The 21,666-nt window shown below is 52.3% G+C and overlaps 1 protein-coding gene across 3 annotated transcripts; it reads left to right on the plus strand.

Annotated features, from left to right (window-relative positions):
• The first annotated feature begins 169 nt into the window (after positions 1 to 169).
• Positions 170 to 21,089, plus strand: LOC144595027 (folate receptor gamma-like). Of its 3 annotated transcripts, none has more exons than XM_078401961.1 (5): positions 170 to 209; positions 8,379 to 8,511; positions 13,750 to 13,938; positions 14,525 to 14,660; positions 17,520 to 21,089. In XM_078401961.1, exons 2-5 carry the CDS (start codon positions 8,383 to 8,385, stop codon positions 17,846 to 17,848), a joined length of 783 nt encoding a protein of 260 aa, XP_078258087.1. In that variant the 5' UTR covers positions 170 to 209; positions 8,379 to 8,382; the 3' UTR covers positions 17,849 to 21,089. The 3 variants fall into 3 exon arrangements, with proteins under 3 accessions (XP_078258087.1, XP_078258089.1, XP_078258088.1); XM_078401963.1 differs by lacking the exon at positions 170 to 209 and adding an exon at positions 283 to 328; XM_078401962.1 differs by lacking the exon at positions 170 to 209 and adding an exon at positions 5,522 to 5,579.
• The last annotated feature ends 577 nt before the right edge of the window (positions 21,090 to 21,666 follow it).

Genomic DNA, 21,666 nt, shown 5'->3' on the forward strand with positions numbered 1-21,666 from the left:
CCCTCTTCCCCATCTCCCCCTCTTCTTCCCCTCCACCCTTCCCCTTCCGCAGAGGCTACCCGACCCAGTGGGCGGCTCCGCACATGGTTGACCTGTAGCAACTGGGCGCGCCTGCGCACTGCGCCCGCACTGTAGCGAGTGGGAGCCGGCGCGCAGGCGCAGTGCGGAGCGGCGGAACACGTGGAGCCGGCAGCGGCGTAAGTTCAGACGTAAGTGAGAAGGGGGCGGCGGGGGGAACGGCGTAAGTGGGCAGCGGGGGGGGCGGCGGCGTACCTGGGCGCACCTGGGCGCAGGTGAGGAGCGGGGGCTGGGCCGGTGGCAGCGCCAGGTGTGTGGGTCGGGGGTGCCGGCGTGTGAAGTGTCTCCGGGGGCGGGGGGAGTGGGGCGTCAGTACTTGTGACCCTGGGGGTGAGGGCACCCCGGGGTGCGTGTCTGACTGACTGTGTGTTTGAACTGATTGTGTGTGAGACTCTGACTGTGTGTGAGACTGTGTGAGACTGTGTGTGAGACTGTGTAAGACTGTGTGAGACTGTGTAAGACTGTGTGTGTGTGACTGTGTGTGTGTGAGACTGTGTGTGTGACTGTGTGTGTGTGACTGTGTGTGTGTGAGACTGTGTGTGTGTGTGTGAGACTGTGTGTGTGTGTGACTGTGTGTGTGTGACTGTGTGTGTGTGAGACTGTGTGTGTGTGTGACTGTGTGTGAGACTGTGTGTGTGTGTGAGACTGTGTGTGTGAGACTGTGTGTGAGACTGTGTGTGAGACTGTGAGACTGTGTGTGTGTGTGACTGTGTGTGACTGTGTGTGAGACTGTGTGTGTGTGTGAGACTGCGTGTGAGTGAGACTCTGCCTGTGTGTGTGAGACTCTGACTGTGTGTGTGAGTGACATTGTGTGTGACTGCACGTGTATGTGTGAGACTGCCTGTGTGTGTGCGTGACACTATGTGTGTGTGTGTGTGTCTGTTACTGGTAAATTGATGAGATTTAGTCAGAGGGTAGTGAATCTGTGGAATTCTTTGCTGCAGGAGGTTGTGGAGGCAAACTCAGTGGATACAGTATATTTAAGGCAGAGAGAGATAGATTGTTGATTAGTGTGGGTGTCAGGGGTTATGGGGAGAAGGCAGGAGAATGGGGTTAGGAGGGAGAGATAGATCAGCCATGATTGAATGGTGGAGTAGACTCGATGGGCCGAAAGGCCTAATTCTGCTCCTATCTGTTATGATCTTGTGATTCAGTCTGACTTCCCATCTCTGCTCTGATTGCACGGCTTGTCTGAGGAAATCTGTCCACTTTAGAAAGTGCAGTGACCATTATTATCTGAATGGTGTCAAGTTAGGAGGAGGGGGAGTTCAACGAGATCTGGGTGTCCTAGTGCATCAGTCAATGAAAGGAAGCATGCAGGTACAGCAGGCAGTGAAGAAAGCCAATGGAATGCTGGCCTTCATAACAAGAGGAGTTGAGTATAGGAGCAAAGAGGTCCTTCTACAGTTGTACCGGGCCCTGGTGAGACCGCACCTGGAGTACTGCGTGCAGTTTTGGTCTCCAAATTTGAGGAAGGATATTCTTGCTATGGAGGGCGTGCAGCGTAGGTTCACTAGGTTAATTCCCGGAATGGCGGGACTGTCGTATGTTGAAAGGCTGGAGCGATTGGGCTTGTATACACTGGAATTTAAAAGGATGAGGGGGGATCTTATTGAAACATATAAGATAATTAGGGGATTGGACACATTAGAGGCAGGAAACATGTTCCCAATGTTGGGGGAGTCCAGAACAAGGGGCCACAGTTTAAGAATAAGGGGTAGGCCATTTAGAACGGAGATGAGGAAGAACTTTTTCAGTCAGAGAGTGGTGAAGGTGTGGAATTCTCTGCCTCAGAAGGCAGTGGAGGCCAGTTCGTTGGATGCTTTCAAGAGAGAGCTGGATAGAGCTCTTAAGGATAGCGGAGTGAGGGGGTATGGGGAGAAGGCAGGAACGGGGTACTGATTGAGAGTGATCAGCCATGATCGCATTGAATGGCGGTGCTGGCTCGAAGGGCTGAATGGCCTACTCCTGTGTCTATTGTCTATTGACCCAACTGGGCGCCAACATTGCCCAATATCTGACTCAGTTTCCACCCAATGTGATACTAAATGTTGATTATTTTGGATGGGATGAATTCTGAAATTCCCCTAAACGTTCTTACTGACTTGAAACAGAGGACCCCGACTAATAGAAACATAGAAAATAGTTGCAGGAGGAGGCCATTCAGCCCCTCGAGCCAGCACCGCCGTTCAATACGATCATGGCTGATCATCCCAAATCAGTACCCTGTTCCTGCTCCCCCCCCATGTCCTTTGATTCCGTAATGGGAGACACCAGGAACTGAAGGTGCCGGAATCTTAGGCAAAACATAAAGTGCTGGAGAAATTAGGTGGCACGGTGGCGCAGCGGTAGAGTTGCTGCCTCACGGCGCCAGAGACCCGGGTTCCATCCCGACTACGGGCGCTGTCTGTACGGAGTTTGTACGTTCTCCTCGTGACCTGCGTGGGTTTTCTCCGAGATCTTCGGTTTCCTCCCACACTCCAAAATCATACAGGTTTGTAGGTTAATTGCCTTGGTAAATGTAAAAAAAATTGTCCCTAGTGTGTGTGTTGGATAGTGTTAATGTGCGGGGATCGCTGGTCGGCGCAGACCCGGTGGGCCGAAGGGCCTGTTTCCACACTGTATCTCTAAACCACACTGGGCCTGCACTCACTGGAGTTTAGAAGATTGAGGGGGAACCTCTGAAACTTATAGAGTAATGAAAGGCATGGATAGAGTGGATGTGGAGAGGATGTTTCCACTGGTGGGAGAGTCTAGGACCAGAGGGCACAGCCTCAGAATTAAAGGACGCTCTTTTAGAAAGGAGGTGAGGAGGAACTTCTTTAGTCAGAGGGTGGTGAATCTGTGGAACTCATTGCCACAGAGGGCTGTGGAGGCCAAGCCAGTGGATATTTTTAAGGCAGAGGTAGACAGATTTTTGATTAGTGCGGGTGTCAGGGGTTATGGGGAGAAGGCAGGAAAATGGGATTAGGAGGGAGAGATAGATCAGCCGTGATTGAATGGCGGAGTGGACTCGATGGGCCGAATTATCTAATTCTACTCCTTTCACTTGTGAACCAAAACTAACCTAAACTTAGCAGGTCAGGCAGCATCTGGGGAGAGTCTAGGCCCAAACTGTCACCTATTCAGGAATCTGAAGATGGGTCCCGAATTGAAAGGTTTCCGGTCCAATTCCTCTGTATAGTTTTCTCCACAATTTGGGCCTAGACCCTTCACAGATGCCGCCTGACCTGTTAAGTTCCTCCAGCACTTCACATTTTGCTGAAGATTCCGCTACATGCAATGAACTAGGGGCCACAGTTTAAGAATAAAGAGGAGGCCATTTAGAACGGAGACGAGGAAAAACTTTTTCAGAGTTGTGAATCTGTGGAATTCTCTGCCTCAGAAGGCGGCGGAATTCAATTCTCTGGATGCTTTCAAGAGAGAGCTAGATAGAGCTCTTAAAGATAGCGGAGTCAGGGGGTATGGGGGGAAGGCAGGAACGGGGTACTGATTGTGGATGATCAGCCATGATCACAGTGAATGGCGGCGCTGGCTCGTAGGGCCGAATGGCCTCCTCCTGCACCTATCGTCTAATGTTGTTTCGGATCAGGACCCGAGAATATGGGCGGCGCGGCGGTAGAGTTGCTGCCTCACAGTGCCAGAAACCCGGGTTCGATCCTGACTTATTCTGTAAGAATAAGGGGTAAGGCCATTTAGGACTGCGATGTGGAAAAACTTCTTCACCCAGAGAGTTGTGAATCTGTGGAATTCTCTGCCACAGAAGGCAGTGGAGGCCGATTCACCGGATGTTTTCAAGAGAGAGTTAGATTTAGCTCTTAGGGGTAAAGGAATCAAGGGATTTGAGGATAAATTTCCCCGGTGTGGGACGAATAAAGGAATATATTATTATTATTAGAGCAGGAACGGGGTACTGATTCTGGAAGGTAGACACAAAATGCTGGAGTAACTCAGCGGGACAGGCAGCATCTCGGGAGAGATGGAATGGGTGACGTTTCAGGTCAGTGTCTACCTTCCAAAAACTTACAAAATTCATAAGGGGTTGGACAGGCTAGATGCAGGAAGATTGTTCCCGATGTTGGGGAAGTCCAGAACAAGGGGTCACAGTTTAAGGATAAGGGGGAAGTCTTTTAGGACCGAGATGAGAACGTTTTTTTTCACACAGAGAGTGGTGAATCTGTGGAATTCTCTGCCACAGAAGGTAGTTGAGGCCAGTTCATTGGCTATATTTAAGAGGGAGTTAGATGTGGCCCTTGTGGCTAAAGGGATCAGGGGGTATGGAGAGAAGGCAGGTACAGGATACTGAGTTAGATGATCAGCCATGATCATATTGAATGGCGGTGCAGGCTCGAAGGGCCGAATGGCCTACTCCTGCACCTATTTTCTATGTTTCTATGCCTGAGCTCTGAGTTACTCCAGCATTTTGTGTCTAACTACGATTTTAACTAGCATCTGCAGTTTTTTTCCCACTGATTCTGGATAATCAGCCATGATCATATTGAATGGAGGTGCTGGCTCGAAGGGCCGAATGGCCTACTCCTGCACCTATTTTCTATGTACGGAGTTTGTACATTCTCGTGACCGCGTGGGTTTTCTCCGGGTGCTCCGGTTTCCTCCCACACTCCAAAGACGTGCAGGTTTCTAGGTCAATGGGCTTCGGTAAAATTGTAAACTGTCGAGACAGAGAGTGCGTTATCCTTGCTCAATGAGGCAATGGCACCTGTTCCCAGTATTCCAGGGCAGTCTCCCATCCAAGTACTGACATGGCCTGAGCCTCCTGACCTTCCGGGATCAGGAATTTTCAGGCTAGTGAGATACTGAAGTTGATGAAAGTGATTGTCTGATGTTTTGATGCAGAGTCTCTTGTCCAGAGTGTGGAATCGAGGACCAGAGGACATAGGTTCAAGGTGAAGGGGAAAAGATTTAATAGGAATCCGAGGGGGTTACTTTTTCACACAGAGGGTGGTGGGTGTATGGAACGAGCTGCCAGATGAGGTAGTTGAGGCTGGGACTATCCCATCGCTTAAGAAACAGTTGGACAGGTACATGGATAGGACAGGTTTGGAGGGTTATGGACCAAGTGAAGACAGGTGGGACTAGTGTAGCTGGGACATTGTAGGCCGGTGTGGGCGAGTTGGGCCGAAGGGCCTATTTCCACACTGTATCACTGTGACTCAGCTGCCAAACAACAGAGGGATTGTTGGATTAATTGGTCGTTTCCTTCCTCTCCCGCTGCATGCACCCGACCAATCGCCCCGCTGATCTCTCCCTCTCACCCCCCCCCCAGCTCCTGCCTCGCCCGGCCCTCGTCACGAGAGGGCAGCCTGCTTGGGGGCGAGAGGGGGGTAAACCAGTGACACGATCTATTTTTAGTTTCGTTTATTGTCACGTGTACCGAGGATTGTCGCGCGCTAACCAGTCAGCGGAAAGACAATACGTGACTACAATCGAGCCGTCCACAGTGTACAGATACAGGATAAGAGAATAACGTTTAGTGCAAGGTAAAGCCGGCAAAGTCCGATCAAGGATAGTCCGAGGGTCTCCAATGAGGTAGATAGTAGTTCAGCACTGCTTTCTGGTTGTGGTAGGATGGTTCAGTTGCCTGATAACAGCCGGGGCCTTTTGGGGTTTTTCTAACCTACGATGAGCGTTTGTCAGCACTGGGCCCGTACTTCCTGGAGTTTAGAAGGATGAGGGGGGACCTCATTGAAACTTACAGAATAGTGAAAGGCCCGGATAGAGTGGATGTAGAGAGTGTAAGAAAATAACTGCAGATGCTGGTACAAATCAAAGGTATTTATTTCACAAAATGCTGGAGTAACTCAGCAGGTCAGGCAGCATCTCGGGAGAGAAGGAATGGGTGACGTTTCGGGTCGAGGCCCTTCTTCAGACTGATGTCAGGGGGGCAGGGCAAGGGAAGGATATAGGTGGAGACAGGAAGATAGAGGGAGATCTGGGAAGGGGGCACTGGAGGAGGCCCATGACAGAAAGGTCAGACTGGGAGCGGGAGGGGGAGTTCAAGTGCTCAGCCACCGGGAGCTCAGGTTGGTTAAGGCGGACTGAGCGAAAGTGTTGAGGTATTACGCAGGCTCGGCGATCATTTCGCTCAACACCTTCGCTCAGTCCGCCTTAACCAACCTGATGCTGCCTGACATGCTGAGTTACTCCAGCATTTTGTGGATGCAGAGAGGATGTTTCCACCAGTGGGAGAGTCTAGGACCAGAGGGCACAGCCTCAGAATTAAAGGACGTTCCTTTAGGAAGGAGATGAGGAGGAATCAGAGGGTGGTGAATCTGTGGAATTCATTGCCACAGACGGCTGTGGAGGCCACAAATCAGTGGATATTTTTAAGGCAGAGATAGATAGATTCTTGATTAGTGCGGGTGTCGGGGGATACGGGGAGAAGGCAGGAGAATGGGGTTAGGAGGGAGAGATAGATCAGCCGTAATTGAATGGCGGAGTAGACTTGATGGGCCAAATGGCCTAATTCTGCACCTCGTGCACACTCCCCCAGCTCAGCTGCTGCCCCAGAGTCACTGAGAGAGGCTGCACAGAATCTGGCCCTTCAGCCCATTGCGTCCATGCTGGCCATTAAGCACCCAGCCTGAAGAAGGGTCTCAACCCGAAAACATCGCCTATTCCCCCTCTCCACAGATGCTGCCTGTCCCGCTGAGTTACTCCAGCATTTTGTATTTATCTTCGGCGTAAACCAGCATCTGCAGTTCTTTCCCCCACTATCACTCCTCGTCTCATAGAAACATAGAAAATAGGTGCAGGAGGAGGCCATTCGGCCCTCCGAGCCAGCACCGCCATTCAATGTAATCACGGCTGATCATCCACAATCAGTAACCCGTGCCTGCCTTCTCCCCATATCCCTTGATTCCACTAGCCCCTAGAACTCTATCTAACTCTTTTCATCCAGTGAATTAGCCTCCACTGCCCTCTGTGGCAGAGAATTCCACAAATTCACAACTCTCTGGGTGAAAAAGTTTCTTCTCACCTCAGTTTTAAATGGCCCCCCCTTTATTCTTTGACTGTGGCCCCTGGTTCTGGACTCCCCCAACATTGGGAATATTTTTCCTGCATCGAGCTTGTCCGGTCCTTTTATAATTTTATACGTCTCTGTAAGATCCCCTCTCATCCTTCTAAACTCCAGTGAATACAAGCCCCAGTCTTTCCATTCTTTCCTCATACGACAGTCCCGCCATCCCGGGGATTAACCTGGTGAACCTACGCTGCACTGCCTCAATAGCAAGAATGTCCTTCCTCAAATTAGGAGACCAAATTTCCAAATTATGGCAGTCTCCTCGTCCCCAATCCCCGAACCCATTTAAACTTATCCTTGCGCTTATTCTTTTGACGTCCATTAAATTCCCCAAATTCTACCCGTCACGCCCACACCGGGAGCATTTTACAGATATCCATTAACCCACACACCTTGCACGTCTTTGGGATGTGGGAGGAAACCGGAGCACCAGGAGGAAACCCACGCGGTCACATGGAGAACGGGCAAACTCCACACAGACAGCGCCCGAGGTCAGGATCGAACCCGGGCCTCCGGTGGTGTGTGCTTTATCCCTGGATGGTGTAGGATAGTGTCTGTGTGCGGGGATCGCTGGTCGGCGTGGAGGGCAGGTTTCTGCGCTGTATCTCGAAACTATACTAAACCCGGAGGTAGACACAAGATGCTGGAATAACTCAGCGGGTCAGGCAGCATCTCTGGAGAGAAGGAATGGGTGACGTTTCGGGTCGAGACCGTTCTTTAGGCTCTTCTGCCCTGACCTCGGGTGCTGTCCGTGCCCACACCGACCAACGTGCCCCATCTACATCTATGGGCGGTCACGGTGGCGCAGCGGTAGAGTTGCTGCCTTGCAGCGCCGGAGACCCGGGGTCCATCCCGACTACGGGCGCTGTCTGTAGGGAGTTTGTACGTTCTCCCCGGGACCTGCGTGGGTTTTCTTCGAGATCTTCGGTTTCCTCCCACACTCCAAAGACGTGCAGGTTTGTAGGTTAATTGGCTTGGTGTAAATGTAAACATTGTCCCTAGTGGGTGTAGGATAGTGTTAGTGTGCGAGGATCGCTGGGCGGCGCGGACCCGGAGGGGTGAAAGGGCCTGTTTCCGCGCTGTATCTCTGAACTATCTACACTACACTAGTCCCACCTGCCTGCGTTTGGCCCATTTCCCTCTAAACCTGTGGTTTCTATTTAGCTGCCCTGGTGTGGGAGGGTGGGACAGGCTGGACGGGCTGAATGGCCTGCCGGCTCTGGTTTTGACTTAGACTGTGTGTGCCTGTGTTCAGGAAGATGCTGGGCCTGCTGCTGCTGATGACCCTGCCCATCGTACGGGCCGCGGAGAGGGACGTTCTCAACATCTGCATGGATGCCAAACACCACAAGACCAAGCCCGGAGCTGAGGGCCGCCTGTACAAGCAGGTAAACGCCACACCGCGGGGCCACCACGCCATTCATCAGTCCGAAGATCAGAATTAGGCCATTCGGCCCATCGGGTCTACTCCGCCATTCAATCACGGCTGATCTATCTCTCCCTCCTAACCCCATTCTCCTGCCTTCTCCCCATAACCCCTGACACCCGCACTAATCAAGATTCTGTCTATCTCGGCCTTAACAGTATCCACTGACTTGTGGCCTCCACAGCCCTCTGTGGCAACGAGTTCCACAGATTCACCACCCTCTGACTAAAGAAGTTCCCCCTCACCTCCTTTCTAAAAGAGTGCCCTTTAATTCTCAGTTTCTCACCAGAAACTGAGGTGTCTCTGGTCCTAGACTCTCCCACTAGTGGAAACATCCTCTCCACATCCACTCTATCCAGCCCGCTCACTATTCTGTACGTTTCAATGAGGTCTTCCCTCAACCTTCTAAACTCCAGCGAGTTCATAAGTTCATGGGAACATTCGGCCCATCAATCCTCTCCGCCATTCAAACACGGCTGATCTATCTCTCCCTCTCAACCCCATTCTCCCGCCTTCTCCCCGTTACCCCTGACACCCGTACTAATCAAGAATCTATCTATCTCTGGCTTAAAAATATCCACTGCTTTGCCTCCACAGGCAAAGAATTCCACAAATTCCGTACAGACAGCACCCGTAGTCAGAATCCAGCCGGGGTCTCTGGCGCTGTGAGGCAGCAACTCTACTGCTACGCCACCTAATATATACACTGGACACTTAAAAAAATATTTTATTTACAGTGTTTAAATATTCTGTTGTACTGCAGCAAGTAAGAATTTTATTGCTCATAAATTCATAGGAGCAGTATTAGGCCATTCGGCCCATCAAGTCTAATCCGCCATTCAATCGTGGCTGATCTATCTCTCCCTCCTAACCCCATTCTCCCGCCTTCTCCCCATTACCCCTGACACCCGCACTAATCAAGAATCAGTCAATCTCTGCCTCAGAAATATCGATTGACTTGGCCTCCAATTCCACAGATTCACTGTGGCACAGCGGTAGAGTTGCCGCCTTACAGCGAATGCAGCGCCGGAGACCCGGGTTCCATCCCGACTACGGGCGCCGTCTGTACGGAGTTTGCACGTTCTCCCCGTGACCTGCGCGGGTTTTCTCCGAGATCTTCAGTTTCCTCCCACACTCCAAAGACGTGCAGGTTTGTAGGTTAATTGGCTTGGTGTAAATGTAAAAATTGTCCCTAATGTGTGTAGGATAGTGTTAGTGTGCGGGGATAGCTGGTCGGCGCGGACCCGGTGGGCCGAAGGGCCTGTTTCTGCGCTGTATCTCTAAACTAAACTAAACTAAACCTCCCTCTGGGGTAAAGAGTGTTTTATTGTCATATGTCCTAAAACAGAACAATAAAATTCTTTCTTACAGCAGCACAACCGATATATAAATGGTACTCAGTGGTGGCGCAGCGGGTAGAGCTGCTGCCTCACAGCACCAGGGACCCTGGTTCAATCCCGACTACGGGTGCTGCCTGTACCAAGTTTGTACGTTCTCCCCGTGACCTGCGTGGGTTTCCTCTGGGTGCTCCGGTTTCCTCCCACGTCCCAAAGACAAAGCTTTTCACTGTACCTCGGTACACGTGACCACAACCCAAAACTAAACTCAACGTGCGGGTTTGTAGGCCAAGTGGGCCTCTGTAAATTGCCGCTAGTCTGTAGAGAGTGGATGAGAATGTGGGGTAACATTAGAACTAGACTGAAGACGTGATCGCTGGTTGGTACGGACTCGGTGGGCTGAAGGGCCTGTTTCCACGCTGTATCTCGAAATGATTGGAAAGCCTGGGCTTGTATTCACTGGAGTTTAGAAGGATGAGAGGGGATCTTATAGAGACGTATAAAACTATAAAAGGACTGGATAAGCTAGATGCAGGAAAATTGTTCCCAATGTTGGGGGAGTCCAGAACCAGGGGCCACACAGTCTAAGAATAAAGGGGAGGCCATTTAAAACTGAGGTGAGAAAAAACTTTTTCACCGAGAGAGTTGTACATTTGTGGAATTCTCTGCCACAGAGGGCAGTGGAGGCCAATTCACTGGATGGATTTAAGAGAGAGTTAGATAGAGCTCTAGGGGCTGGTGGAATCAAGGGATATGGGGAGAAGGCAGGCACGGGTTACTGATTGTGGATGATCAGCCAAGATCACAATGAATGCCGGTGCTGGCTCGAAGGGCCGAATGGCCTCCTCCTGCACCTATTGTCTATGTTTCTCTGAACCTGAAGGTCACAGTTTTCAGGCTCCTTGTACATCTTCCTGAGGGTTGTGACTTATTTAATGCGCCGTTTTTTCCCCCCGTTAAATTCTTTGGAAGAATTAACGTTAAATTTGCATACAGTTTGTTTTCTGTGTGTTATTTGGTTTAGTTCAGAGACACAGCATGGAAACAGGCCCTGCGGCCCACCGAGTCCACACCGGCCAGCCATTACCCCGTACACACACTTTGTCATTTCCCGCACACTAGGAGACAATTTACAGAAGCCAATTAACCTACAACGGGGTGGAAGCAATTAATTCCCTGTATAATCCATGTGCCGAACTCAAAGCCTCTTAAACCCCACTATCGTATCTGCCTCTACCATCGGGTTGCCAACTGTCCCGTATTAGCCGGGACATCCCGTATTTTGGGCTAAATTGGTTTGTCCCGTACGGGACCGCCCTTGTCCCGTATTAGGCCCGGGGGGGCGGGGGCTGTGTAGGCCCGGAGGCCCTGGCGCCGCCTAATGGAGGTTGCGTAGCAACCCGCCTCCCGGCCCGGGCGGCCGCCATTGGTGGAGCAGGAGCACGTGGCCGCTGGCTGGGTGAGGTCACGTGGGGCGCGGGGCAATGACGTCACCTTGTCCCTTATTTGGGAGTGAGATAGTTGGCACCCCTAGGGGAGAGGGACATGTATATTTGTCCTCCTGCTCCTCTCTTCCGGCTTTCTCCCCCCCCCCCCCTTTCTTACTACAGTCAGGCAAAAGAAGAGCCATAAAGCTAATACTAAATAAACCTAAACCTCTGTACGTCACTGTGCATGAACCTTGTGCTCATGGCCACTCCTCCCTCACCCCCCCTGCCCCACTCTATTGTCTATTGAAGGCAGGAACGGGGTACTGATTGAGAATGATCAGCCATGATCACATTGAATGGCAGTGCTGGCTCGAAGGGCCGAATGGCCTCCTCCTGCACCTATTGTCAATTGTCACACCCCCCCCACTTTATTGTAAACTTGGCCCCCGCCTCCTGCAACAAAACTACTGATTAGATATCTGCCGATACTTCATTGCTTGACGTCACGTTTAATCTCGGAGACCTTGAAATCCCGAGTTCCTGCCAAGTCAGCGTGTTTCTCCTTTACGAAGGGAGACACAAAAAGCTGGAGTATCTCAGCGGGTCGGACACAGCATCTCTGGAGAGAAGGAATGGGTGCCATCGTGGCTCGAGACCCATGGGCTCTTCAGACGTGTTTAGTTTATTGTCATGTGTACCGAGGTACAGTGAAAAGCCTTTGTTGCGTGCTAACCAGTCAGCGGAAAGACAATACATGATTACAATTGAGCCATTTACACTGTACAGATACATAGAAACAGAAAATAGGTGCAGGAGGAGGCCATTTGGCCCTTCGAGCCAGCACCGCCATTCATTGTGATCATGGCTGATCATGCACAATCAGTAACCCGTGTCTGCCTTCTCCCCATATCCCTTGATTCCGCTAGCCCCTAAAGCTCTATCTAACTCTCTTTTAAATCCATCCAAGAATCGGCAAAGCAACCAACGTCATCAGAGACCACTCACACCCTGGTCATTCCCTCTTATCCCCTCTTCACAGCAGGCAGTGAAGAAAGCAAATGGCATGTTGGCCTTCATTGCGAGGGGATTTGAGTATAGGAGCAAGGAGGTCCTACTGCAGTTGTACAGGACCCTGGTGAGACCGCACCTTGAGTACTGTGTGCAGTTTTGGTCTCCTAATTCGAGGAAGGCCATTCTTGCTATTGAGGGAGTGCAGCGTAGGTTCACCAGGTTAATTCCCGGGATGGTGGGACTGACATATGATGAAAGAATGGGTCGTCTGGGCTTGTGTTCACTGGAATTTAGAAGGATGAGAGGGGATTTTATAGAAACTTATAAAATTCTAAGGATTAGGCAGGCTAGATGCAGGAAAAATGTTCCCGATGCTGGTGGAGTCCAGAACCAGGGGTCACAGTTTAAGGGATCGGCCGTTTAGGACTGAGAGGAAAAACATTTTCACCCAAAAAGTGGCCAATCTGTGGAATTCTCTGCCACAGAAGGCAGTGGAGGCCAATTCACTGGATGTTTTCAAGAGAGAGTTAGAGTTAGCTCTTCGGGCTAACAGAATCAAGGGATACGGGGAGAAAGCAGGAACGGGGTACTGATTCTGGATGATCAGCCGTGATCATATTGAATAACGTTGCTGGCTTGAAGGGCTGAATGGTCGACCCTGCACCTATTTTTCTATGTTTCTATGTTTTCTATGTCTTTTATTTCGGAGTTGAAACATGGAACTGCAGATGCTCGTTTACCAAAAAAAAAGCACAAAACACTGGAGTAACTCAGCGGGTCAGGCAGCATTCCCTGGAGAACACGAATAGGTGATGTTTTGGGTTAAGCCCTTTCTTCAGACTGCGTGTCATCCTGATCTTCCAACCTACCTCATTGTGGACCTTGCACTTTTTCCCCTGCACTTCCTCTGTAACACTAACACTGTAAGATTATATTCTGCATTCTGGTATTTTTCCCTTTGCACTACCTTTAGCTTAGTTTGAGAGACACAGCGCGGAAACAGGCCCTTTTGGCCCACCGGGTCCGCGCCGACCAGCGATCCCCACACACTAACACTATCCTACACCCACTAGGGACAATTTTTATATTTACCAAGCCAATTAACCTACAAACCTGCACGTCTTTGGAGTGTGGGAGTAAAACTGAAGATCTCGGAGAAAACCCACGCAGGTCACGGGGAGAACGTACAGACGGCGCCCGTGGTCGGGATTGAACCCGGGTCTTCGGCGCTGCACTCGCTGTAAGGCGGCAACTCTACCACTGCGCCACCGTGCCGCCCTGTTGCACTTGTGCATGGCTTGATATTTCTTGTGTATGGCATGATTTGACTAGACAGCACGCAAAACAAAGTATTGTGGTACACGTGAGAATGATAAACAGACCAATATCCAGTGCCCTCTCTCTCTCTCTCTCTCTGTGCAGTGTGAGCCGTGGAGAGACAATGCTTGCTGTACGGCCAACACCAGCGTGCAAGTACACTATGACCAGTCGCACCTCTACAACTTCAACTGGAATCACTGCGGCATCATGACGGAGAGATGTAAGAGGCACTTCATCCAGGACAATTGTTTCTACGAGTGTTCCCCCAACCTGGGCCCCTGGATTCAACAGGTGAGCTCAGCACCTGTGTGACGGGACGGGTCAAGGGAGCTTCACTCCGTCAAAAGCTTTCCACTGTACCTCGGTACATGTGACAATAAACCACACTGAGCTGTGTGTCTGACCCTGGGAGTGTGTGTGTGTGTCTGTATGTGTCGGTGTGCGTGTGTGTCTGTTGGTGTGTGTGTGTGTATATCTGCTGGTGTGTGTGTCTGTGTGTGTATGTGTGCATGCATGTGTATCTGTGCGTGCGACGGTGCGTCTCCCTCTAGTGTCCCCCATGGGACAGTGTGCGTCTCTCTCCAGTTTCCCCCATGGGACGGTGCGTCTCCCTCTGGTGTCCCCCATGGGACAGTGTGCGTCTCTCTAGTTCCCCCCATGGGACGGTGCGTCTCTCTAGTTCCCCCCATGGGACGGTGCGTCTCTCTAGTCTCCCCCCATGGGACAGTGTGCGTCTCTCTAGTTCCCCCCATGGGACGGTGCGTCTCTCTAGTTCCCCCCATGGGACGGTGCGTCTCTCTAGTCTCCCCCCATGGGACGGTGCGTCTCTCTAGTTCCCCCCAGGGACGGTGCGTGTCACTCTCGGTCTCTGCCGCAGGTGGACCAGTCGTGGCGTAAGGAGCGTATCATCAACGTGCCGATCTGCAAGACGGACTGTGACGAGTGGTGGGAGGATTGTCGGCACGACCACACCTGCAAATCCAACTGGGCCAAGGGCTGGAACTGGACCTCTGGTGAGTGTCTCTGCTCAGATCGCCAACTGTCCCGTATTGGCCGGGACTTCCCGAAGTTTGGGGGAAATTGGTTTGTCCCGTATGTGACCACCCTTGTCCCGTGTTAGGCCCGGAGGGCGCTGTAGGCCCGGACACTGTAGGCCCGGACGCTGTAGGCCTGGGGGGGCGTTGTAGGCCCGGACAGTCTAGGCCCCGGACAGTGTAGGCCCGGACGCTGTAGGCTCGGGGGTCGTTGTAGGCCCGGACAATGTAGGCCCCGGACAGTGTAGGCCCGGGGGGAGTTGTAGGCTCCGGACAGTGTAGGCCCGGGGGGAGTTGTAGGCTCCGGACAGTGTAGCCCCCGGACAGTGTAGCCCCCAGACAGTGTAGGCTCGGGGGGAGTTGTAGGCTCCGGACAATGTAGCCCCCGGACAGTGTAGGCCCCGGACAGTGTAGGCCCGGGGGGAGTTGTAGGCTCCGGACAGTGTAGGCCCCAGACAGTGTAGGCCCGGGGGGAGTTGTAGGCTCCGGACAGTGTAGCCCCCGGACAGTATAGCCCCCGGACAGTGTAGCCCCCGGACATTGTAGCCCCCGGACAATGTAGCCCCCGGACAGTGTAGGCCCGGGGGGAGTTGTAGGCTCCCGGACAGTGTAGCCCCCGGACAGTGTAGGCCCCGGACAGTGTAGGCCCCGGACGCTGTAGGCCCCGGACGCTGTAGGCCCCGGACGCTGTAGGCCCCGGACGCTGTAGGCCCCGGACGCTGTAGGCCCCGGACGCTGTAGGCCCCGGAAGCTGTAGGCCCCGGACAGTGTAGGCCCGGGGGGCGTTGTAGGCCCTGGACAGTGTAGGCCTGGACGCCGCCTAACGGTGGTTGCGTAGCAATCCGACTCCCACCCCAGAATGGTTGGCATTGGCAAGATGTGCCGAAGGGCCTGTTTTGCTGCTGTACAGAAATGTGACCCCGTTACTGCTTTAATAATAATAATAATAATACATTTTATTTATATAGCGCTTTTCATATACTCAAAGACGCTTTACAGAGATTTTGAGAACATAGGGAAATGAATAAATAGATAAATAAGTAAATAAATAAATGAACAGAGAAAGGAGACAGAAGGTGAGGTGACCTTCAGTGGTTGAAGGCAGTGCTGAACAGGTGAGACTTCAGCGATGTTTTGAATGTGGTGAGTGTGGGGGAGTCTAACGGTTTGGGGTAGTGAGTTCCATAGGGTGGGAGCAGCGATGGAGAAAGCCCTGTCCCCCCAGGATCTGAGTTGTGGGGGGATAGGAGATTGGCAGCGGCAGAGCGGAGGGTGCAGGTGGGAGTGTGCCTGTGGAGGAGGTCGGTCAGGTAGGATGGGGCCAGGTTATGGAGGGCTTTGTAGGTTATGAGGAGGATTTTGTACTGGATTCTCTGGGGGATGGGGAGCCAGTGGAGTTTATAAAGGACGGGGGTGATATGGTCACGGATCGAGATGTGTGTGAGTAGACGGGCAGCGGAGTTTTGAATGTATTGAAGTTTATTGATGATTTTTGAGGGTGCGCCATAGAGGAGGCTGTTGCAGTAGTCCAGACGGGAGGTGATGAAGGCGTGGATGAGGGTTTCTGCAGCTGTGGAGGAGAGGGATGGACGGAGACGGGCAATGTTTTTGAGGTGGAAGAAGGCTGTCTTTGTGATGTGTTTGATGTGTTTGTCGAAGGAGAGGGTTTGATCAAGGATGATTCCAAGATTCCGGATGTGAGGTGAGGTGGATACTGGGAGACAATCAATGTTGAGGATGAAGTTTTGGGTGGATTTGGTGAGCATTTTTGGACCAATGATGATGATTTCAGATTTGTTGCAATTGAGTTTGAGGAAGTTTGATTGAAGCCAAGATTTTATTTCAGTAATGCAGTTTGTCAGTGTAGAGTGTGTGGTGGGGGAGATTGACTTGGTGGAGATGAGGAGCTGGATATCATCGGCGAAGCAGTGGAAGTTGAGACCATGACGGCGGATTAATTGACCAAGGGGGAACAGGTAGAGGATGAAGAGGAGGGGGCCAAGGACTGAGCCTTGAGGGACACCTTGGGGGAGGGGAGCGGTGGGGGATTTACAGTTGTTAATGGAGATGAACTGGTGTCTGTCAGAGAGGTAAGATTTGAACCAGGATAGGGCTGTGCCGGTGATGTTAAGGGAGGTTTCAAGTCGGGTGAGGAGAATGGAGTGATTTATGGTGTCAAAGTCGGCGCTGAGGTCAAGTAGGATAAGGATGTTGAGGTTGCCAGCGTCGGAGGAGAGGAGAATGTCGTTTGTGACTTTACATTGGGTTCTAATGGATGGGTGACATTTCTGGTCAGAACCCTTCTTCAAACTGAAGAAAGCTTTTGATCTGAAACGTCTGTGTGTGTGTGTGTGTGTGTCTGTGTCTGTCTGTATCTGTCTCTGTGTGTGTGCGTGTGTCTATGTCTCTTTGTCTGTGCCTGTATGTATCTGTGTGTGTGTGTGTGTGTGTCTGTCTGTGTCTGTCTGTGCCTGTATGTATCTCTGTGTGTGTGTGTGTGTGTCTGTCTGTGTCTGTCTGTGCCTGTATGTATCTCTGTGTGTGTGTGTGTGTGTGTGTGTGTGTGTGTCTGTCTGTGCCTGTATGTATCTGTGTGTGTGTGTGTGTGCCTGCCTGTCTCTCCTTGTGTCTCTCTTTGTGTCTGTGTCTCAGTTTGTGTCTCTCTGCCTCTTTGTGTTCTGTGTCTTTCTGTCTATCTCTCTTTGTGTGTGTGTCTCTGTCTCTGTGTGCGTCTCTCTCTGTGTCTGTTTCTATGTGTGTGTGTGCATGCCTCTCTCTGTCTCTGTGTCTCTATCTCTGTCTCCCCCTGACGTGTCTCCCCTGTGCTTCTCTCCCCAGGCACCAACCGCTGTCCATGGGACAAGAAGTGCCAGCTGTTTGGCGACGTGTTCCCCACCGCTGCCGACCTGTGCGAGAAAGTGTGGAGCCACTCGTTCATCTCCACACCTCACCCGCGGGGCAGTGGTCTCTGTATGGAGCTCTGGTTCAAGGCCGGCCTCACACCCAACCCCAACCAGGCCGTGGCACACCACTACGCCCTGCAGAAGGGGCTCATCTCCTGCAGCAGCCCTGCCTGGCCCAGCCCCCTGCTGCTAGGCCTGAGCCTGCTGCTAGGCCTGAGCCTGCTCCTCTCCCCCTCCCTCTCCCTCTCCCCCTCCCTCTCCTAGCCCACACTCCCCCCTCTCCCTTCCTCTCTCCCTCTCCAAGCCCACACCCTCCCCTCTCCTCCCCCTCCCCCTTCCTCCCCCTCTCCTCGCTCCCCCTCTCTTTCCCCCTCCCTCTCCTAGCCCCTACTGCAGCCTGAGGGGAGGGGGTGGGGGGGAGGGAGGGAGGGGGTCTCTGGCCCAGCCCCCCCTCCCCCCCCACCCTCACTGCTGCCATAGACTCTTCCTCTCGGTGTACCCGATGAGCGCACACTCCACCTGCCGCGGTGGGCGGTGAAACGGCAGAGCTGCTAATGACACAAATCTATATTTTTGGGGGTCATGGGTTTTGTACAGGAATGGGGTGGAAACGCCCCTCCCCTCCCTGTCACACGGGACGTCCCGGGACTCTTGGACGAGCGGTCACGGGGAAACGCAACGCCCCCGCCTCTGCATCCCAGGAACGGACGCGACCACAATGTGTGGGGGGGGGAGAGAGGCGTACAGCACGGAAGCAGGCCCTTCGGCCCATCCCCACCATGCCAACCCGTCTGAAGAACGGTCTCGTCGATCTCCGCCACATAATTACTCACTGACTCGGCCTCCACCGCCGTCTGCGGCAACGAATCCCGCAGATTCACCACCCTCCGGCTCAAGGAATTCCTCCTGGTCTCCTTCCAGAAGCAACGACCTTTAATTCTGAGGCCGTGCCCTCTGGTCCTAGACTCTCCCACTAGTGGAAGCATCCACTCTATCCAGGCGGCTCACTATTCGTCTCAATGGAGTCGCCCACTCGTCCTTCTAACCTCCAGCGCGTACAGGCCCAGTGCTCATCATACGTTAGTTAACCCACTCATATGTTCTCTCTCTGTCCAAGAGCGTTTAATTGGCACATGTAATGGAGACGGAACAATGAAACGCTTACTTGCTGCAAGACTGCTGGATCGTTGATCACCGTGATCGCGATGAATGGCGGTGCTGGCTTGAAGGGCCAAATGGCCTCCTCCTGCACCTATTTTCTATGTTGTCGCAGAAATCGCAACCAATAAGTATACAATCATCTGTAATTATAACAAACCAATAATCAGTAATAGCCGCAAGACGCTGGGGTAACTCAGCGGGTCAGGCAGCCTCCTTGGAGGAGAAGGAGCGGGTGACGATTCGGGTCGAGACCCTTCTTCAGACTGAGATTCAGGGGAGGGGGGAGGCACGGAGATAAGGAAGTGCAAGGTGTGAAAATAGGACAAAGGGAATGGAGAACAGGAAAAGGCGCACAGCGAGAGAGGGTATGGCCTGGTCTCATATCATATCATATCATATCATATACATACAGCCGGAAACAGGCCTTTTCGGCCCTCCAAGTCCGTGCCGCCCAGTGATCCCCGTACATTAACACTATCCTACACCCACTAGGGACAATATTTACATTTACCCAGCCAATTAACCTACATACCTGCACGTCTTTGGAGTGTGGGAGGAAACCGAAGATCTCGGAGAAAACCCACGCAGGTCACGGGGAGAACGTGCAAACTCCTTACAGTGCAGCACCCGTAGTCAGGATCGAACCTGAGTCTCGTCAGAGAGGGGAGGGGAACCTCTTCAAAGTAGACACACCTAGAGGAGATTTCGCAGTGGACCGGACAAAACGTGTGGGAGGGAACTTGTGGAGGGTCTCGACCCGAAACGCCACCCGTTCCTTCTCTCCAAGAGACGCTGCCTGTCCCGCTGAGTTACTCCAGCACTCTGTCTCCATCTTCTGTATAAGTAATCAGTAACGCTGGGTAACCAGACCATAACAATGCAATGAAAAGGACATGTGTATCGGCGCCCAAAGAAAGTGTAAGGTGAAGCCTCAGTGTCCACAGCCCTTTGGGACTGGCGCCCACTGTGATGGAGACACGAGGAACTGCAGGTGCTGGAATCGAGAAAAGCTCAGAGTGCTGGAGTAACTCAGCAGATTAGGCCGAGACCCACCCGGGTTCGATCCTGACTCTGGGTGCTGTCTGTACGGAGTTTATATTCCCTCTAAACCCTTCCTATCCGTACATCTATCCAAATGTCTTCTGAAAAGATAGAGTTGCTGTCTCCCGGCACCTCCAGCGCCAGAGACCCGTGTTCGATCCCGACTACGGGCGCTGTCTGTACAGAGTTTCCCGTACGTTCTCCCCGTGACCTGCGTGGGTTTTCCCCCGAGATCTCCGGTTTCCTCCCACACTCCAAAGATGTACAGGTTTGTCGCTTAATTGCCTCGATATAAATGTAAATTGTCCCTACCGTGTGTGCAGGGCAGTGATAATGTGCGGGGATCGCTGGTCGGTCTAGACTTGGTGGGCCGAAGGGCCTGCTTCCGCGCTGCATCTCAACTGAAGAAGGTTTCGAGTCAGGACCCTTCTGAGACCCGAAACGTCACCTATCCACGTCTTGCAGACATGTTGCCTGACCCACTGAGTTACGCCAGCACCTTGTGTTTTTGAAGTATTTTGGGAGGTTTGTTACAGCCAATGCTTATAATGTAATGCTACGTACGGCACACTGCTTCTCTACAGAGTTTAACTACGAGTGCGATGTGCGGCTAGGGGTTGCCAACTTTCTCACTCCCAAATAAGGGACAAGAGGTGATGTCACCGCCCCACGTGACCTCACCCAGCCAGCAGCCACGTGCTCCCGCTCCACCAATGGCGGCCGCTCGGGCCGGGGGGGGGGTTGCTACGCAACCTCTGCTAGGCATCGCCCGGGCCTACACAGTCCGGGCCTACTGCGGCCCCCAGGCCTACACTGTCTGGGCCTACTGCGGCCCCTGGGCCTACAGTGTCTGGGCCTTCAACGGCCACCAGGCCTACAGTGTCCGGGTCTACTGCGGCCCCCAGGCCTACAGTGTCTGGGCCTACTGCGGCTCCCAGGCCTACACTGTCTGGGCCTACTGCAGCCCCTGGGCCTACAGTGTCCGGGCCTACTGCGGCCCCCAGGCCTACACTGCCTGAGCCTACTGCGGCCACCAGGCCTACAGTGCCGGGCCTACTGCGGCCCCCAGGCCTACACTGTCTGGGCGTATTGCGGCCCCCGGGCCTACTGCGGCCCCCGGGCCTACAGTGTCCAGGCCTACTGCGTCCGCTGGGCCTAATACGGGACAAACCAATTTAGCTCAAAATACGGGATGTCCCGGCAAATACGAGACAGTTGGCAACCCTATGTGCAGCAGGCAATAGCCGAACGTGAACTGTTACAGGCTACCAGCATAATTTTAACTACAAAAAAACCCACTGATTATAATGCATATCGACTCCTGTTTGAATTCAGTTTATTGTCACGTGTACTGAGGTACAGCGAAAAGGTTTTTGTTACGTGCTATCCAGTTAGCGGAAAGACAATACATGATTACAATCGAGTCGTACATTGTACACTGATAATGGGGAAAAAGCAAATATCATTTAGTGCAAGATAAAGCCAGTAAGGTTCGCTTAATGATAGTCCGAGAATATCCAATGAGGTAGTTGGGAGGTCAGGAGTTCAGTTGAGTTTAGCTTATTGTCACGTGTAAAGAGGTACAGTGAAAAGCTTTTGTTGTGTGTTATCCAGTCAGTGGAAAGTCTATACATGATTACAATTGAGCCATTCACAGTATAGATCCATGATACATATAAAGTTATTAAGGGATTGGACAAGCTAGATGTAGGAAACATGTTCCCAATGTTGGGGGAGTCCAGAACCAGGGGCCACACAGTCTAAGAATAAAGGGGAGGCCATTTAAAACTGAGGTGAGAAGAAACCTTTTCACCCAGAGAGTTGTGAATTTGTGGAATTCTCTGCCACAGAAGGCAGTGGAGGCCGATTCACTGGATGAA

This window comes from Rhinoraja longicauda, chromosome 7 (assembly GCF_053455715.1).
Source record: "Rhinoraja longicauda isolate Sanriku21f chromosome 7, sRhiLon1.1, whole genome shotgun sequence".
In the NCBI taxonomy this organism is placed as follows: Eukaryota; Metazoa; Chordata; class Chondrichthyes; order Rajiformes; family Arhynchobatidae; genus Rhinoraja; species Rhinoraja longicauda.

What these genes read in the sequence shown, in the direction of transcription:
- LOC144595027 (XM_078401961.1), top strand. Translation starts at nt 8,383, where the DNA reads ATGCTGGGCCTGCTGCTGCTGATGACCCTGCCCATCGTACGGGCCGCG. An exon ending in AGGGCCGCCTGTACAAGCAG is followed by an intron (nt 8,512 to 13,749) that starts GTAAACGCCACA and finishes CTCTCTGTGCAG; the next exon opens with TGTGAGCCGTGGAGAGACAA. An exon ending in TGGGCCCCTGGATTCAACAG is followed by an intron (nt 13,939 to 14,524) that starts GTGAGCTCAGCA and finishes TCTCTGCCGCAG; the next exon opens with GTGGACCAGTCGTGGCGTAA.